Source organism: Macadamia integrifolia, unplaced genomic scaffold, assembly GCF_013358625.1.
Source record: "Macadamia integrifolia cultivar HAES 741 unplaced genomic scaffold, SCU_Mint_v3 scaffold2529, whole genome shotgun sequence".
NCBI lineage: Eukaryota > Viridiplantae > Streptophyta > Magnoliopsida > Proteales > Proteaceae > Macadamia > Macadamia integrifolia.
In genome coordinates, this window is record NW_024868776.1 from 10,415 (window position 1) to 14,358 (window position 3,944).

The following is a 3,944-nucleotide window of genomic DNA, read 5'->3' on the forward strand; positions in this document are numbered from 1 at the left end:
AAAGTTGGAAAATTCAGAATGGAATCGGCCGTGATTAGAGGAAAGCTCCAAACAAACTAAGAATTGAAAGAAGAAAAAGGGCAAAAAAGTACAGAAGAGAAAAAGGGCCAAACAGCTAACAGCAACAATCAAGTAAGATCTGCCAAAAAAGAAGTGCCGAGAGAAAAGTAAAATATATTGAAAGTCAGTTAACTGACTGTAAAAAAAAAAAATGCAAATATTTTTTTGAAAAGTAAAAAATACGTGTTATAGGAAGTGCAAATATTTCCATTCATTTAATTTATCTTTTTTTTTTTTTTTTTGTTAACCAAGGTGTCTGTGTCAGCTTACGCGCACCTCGACTAATCCCCACAATCCCCAGTTCGCCCTATTCCCCTGGGTGTCGGCTCCACAAGCCAAAGCTACCACCACTAGGCTATGCTAGTGTTCTTATTTTTCATTTCATTTCTCTTTCTCCACTTCCCTTGCAATTAAATGGAGCTTGAATTATAATTCTTCTCTTTTGCATGATGGTCAGAATGGATTAAGTAGCTTTCAGCCAAAACAGTTGCAGAGATTTCACTTTCTGTAATATATATTTAAATTTTTTTTTATATAAATTAAATTTCACCACTTACATCCAAAGTCGTGGAATGAATCTCATGGTTGAATAAATAATTTTATAGTTATGCTCCTCCAATAACAAATTAATATTCCAATCCAGCAATTATCACACTTCAAACTTCAGATACAGAAATCTTAAGTTATTTCGCCATTGTTTTGTTGCAACTCACGTGTTGGAAGTTCAAACTTCAAATAAATATAATATTACAAGTATGACGGTATGGAAAAAATTTGGCTGCTACCTGGGCCTTGTTGGCAGCCAAAATAAATGAAATAATTCACCTCCCCTAGGGTTCACAAATACCCTTCTACGACGTTATAGTATTTTTCAAAATATCCTTTGAAATTCCATTTCTTTGACCGCCACAGGGGTTGCAGTCACAACCCAAGCAACAACTAAATTTCGTTTTGACAATATGACTGAAATTACTAATTTGTCTAATGAACATCTCTCTCTCTCTTGAAGGGGTGGCAGAGGTATGTGTTTGTGACTAATTCTGATTGCACTGAAATTTGACATATAAGATGGGAGAGCTTGGGTTCTACTCGCACATAGAATTTCAGCCAGTCTAGCTCGGTCAGGAAGTACCAATGCCTCACAATTAAGCAGTTACGAGTTCAACTCTCATTGGAATGTGAATGGTTTGATGCTTGGTCTTTTTTTTCTCATTGGCCCCTTAATAATTAATTCAATGGCTGTTTTAAATCAAGCAGGAATTGGGGGGTAGAGGTGATTTTTTATTTTCCTTCCCTAATGGGTGTAGATCCCTTCTGATTCCGTTTGGATGCAAGGTTTTCCTTTCTTCCAATTGTCTTTTTCTTGGTTATTAGTTGACGATTTTTTTAGATCATTAGTTGATGAGTTGTTTTGTTTGGAGGAGATTCCATTTTACAATGATATTTGCTTGGACAGTTTATTACCGAACCAATGGAAAAACAAGATAGGATTTCAGAAGGATAAGATTGCGAAAAGAAGATAAGGAGTACTAGGAGGAGGGAAAGTGCAAAAGAAAAAGTTTTCAAAATGGAGACTATGGCTACATCTCCGGCGGAGACTATTATTCAGCCTCATGACTTTCATGATAAGCTAAAAAATTTAGTGATGGAGGATCAAGTTTTCAAGATTTACTATAGATTGTAATTTGTTTCTTTGTTTCTCTTGAGTTTCTCTTATAACGGAGGGGCTGTCCTGCTTTGTTCCTTAGGGGCTTTTCCTCCTCTCTTTCGGTCAATCCAAAGACGGATAGAGGCTGCATTTTTCTGTACATTTTCTCTTCTTTAATACGTACAAATTACTTACCAAAAAAAGAAAAAAAGTAGTAAGCAAATTTCTGCTAAAAAATGGCTGAGCGCTCCGTCAGCTTTCTTATAGCAAAATTGGGTTCCCTGTTATTAGAGGAAGCTAATTTCCTTGGTGGAGTGAAAACGCAAATCCTGTCTCTGCACGATGAACTTGAGTGGATTAACTCCTTCCTAAGAGATGCTGATGCAAAGCGCAGAAGCAACCGGAGGGTGAACTTGTGGGTGAGCCAAGTCAAAAGCCTAGCTTTCGATGCTGAGGATATCATTGATTTGTACATGCTTCAAATCGTGCAACAACGGCAAAGAAATATGGTGAAGAGATTTATGGGTTCTAGCAAATATCTGTTTACTCTACACATGTTGGGGAAGGAAATGGAAGACATCAATAGAAGGATTGAGAAGATTTCAGCTAACAAATTGAAGTATGGGGTTGAAGCTTTTGAAACTGGACAGACTTTGGCTCGTTTGGATGATGGCTTAGCGAGGAAAAGAAGGAGAGATACCATGGAAGAAGAAGTTGATGATGTTGGCTTTGAGAAAGACAGTGATGAAGTAGCGACGCTTCTAAAACAAGAAGACTCACGACAGCTTCTTGTAGTTCCCATAGTTGGTATGGGTGGTTTAGGTAAGACCACTCTTGCTAAGAAAGTTTATAATAGGAGTGATGTCAAGAACACTTTTGATTCTTGTGCATGGGTTTATGTCTCTCAAGAATACAGAATAAAAGATCTTCTCTCTGGGGCCATAGCACAACTAATGATGCACCCAAAAAAAGAGTTGGAAACCAAAGATGAGGAAGATTTGGTGAGAATTCTCTCAGGTCACTTGAAAGAAAAACGATGCATGATCGTATTCGATGATGTATGGAAAAGAGAAGATTGGGATAGATTAAAGTTGGCATTTCTAGTTCATCAGGGTGAGGGGAAGCAACAGCGAGTGTTACTCACCACCCGTAATGTGGAAGTAGCCAAACATGCTGATCCATTAATTGCTCCATATGAACTCGGACTTCTGGGTGTTAAGGAGAGTTTTGAACACTTCTCAAAGAAGGTCTTTCAATACCAAGAAAGAATTGAGGAAAGAAGCTACTCCAAAGATTTGGAAGATCTTGGAAAGAAATTGGTTGCTAGGTGCGGTGGATAACCACTTGCGATTGTGGTATTAGGAGGTCTCTTATCGACAAAGGAGCGAACACTTAGCGTGTGGAAGAAAGTACTTGAAAGCGTGAATTGACAACTTAATGAAGGGCCACAGCAATGCATGGACATATTAGCTCTGAGTTATACAGACTTACCGTATTACTTGCAATCTTGTTTTCTCTATTTTGGTCTTTACCCAGAAGACTATGAGATCTCTTCTCAAAAATTGATTCGAATATGGGTTGCGGAAGGGTTTATACTACAGAGAGGAGAGGAAACTATGGAAGATACTGCTGAAGAGTACCTAGAAGAGTTGATCGATAGGAGCATGATCCAAGCAGCAAGTAGGAGACCAGATGGAGGTGTTGAAAAATGTCGAATCCATGATCTCTTGTGGGACTTAGCAGTTTCAGAAGCCAAGAAAGATAAGCTTCTTGAAATATATGGGAGTAGTAACTATCAGGACAGTTAGCGTCCCACTCGAACTCAACCTCTAGAGTCATACTCACACTCAACAACCTCTCCTACATTGTAGGCATTTTCAGTGAGCACAAACTCTAGAGACTACTTGCAGTCTAAGACTACCTCATGAGACAACAGAGTTGGAATAGAACTCTCACATGTGATAATAGACTTTCTGTCCATTACTCACATATGTTAACAGAGTCCTACCTCATTAATATTAGAGTTTGAGTCTCCCACATGTGATCATAGAGTTTGTCTATAACTCAATAACTGTAATCTCTATATAAGAGCACCATTGTATACTCATTAAAGAGAATGCCAATATACAATTTCAACATGGTATCAGAGCTGCATAAAGCTCCACCGAGCACCCTCCTCCTCCCCACGTTTTTCCATCTCCAATAGCCTACGCCCCCTCTTCTTTACAACTTCTTT

General features: G+C 38.4%; 1 protein-coding gene across 1 annotated transcript; it reads left to right on the top strand.

Moving 5' to 3' along the window:
• The first annotated feature begins 1,944 nt into the window (after positions 1–1,944).
• Positions 1,945–3,516, top strand: LOC122066693 (disease resistance protein RPP13-like). The gene is made up of 2 exons (XM_042630535.1): positions 1,945–3,040; positions 3,245–3,516. Exons 1-2 carry the CDS (start codon positions 1,945–1,947, stop codon positions 3,514–3,516), a joined length of 1,368 nt encoding a protein of 455 aa, XP_042486469.1.
• Positions 3,517–3,944: the final 428 nt, after the last annotated feature.

Coding starts and splice junctions, on each gene's coding strand:
- LOC122066693 (XM_042630535.1), top strand. CDS start 1,945: ATGGCTGAGCGCTCCGTCAGCTTTCTTATAGCAAAATTGGGTTCCCTG. Junction 3,041..3,244: donor GAAATTGGTTGCTAGGTGCG/GTGGATAACCAC, acceptor GTCTTTACCCAG/AAGACTATGAGATCTCTTCT.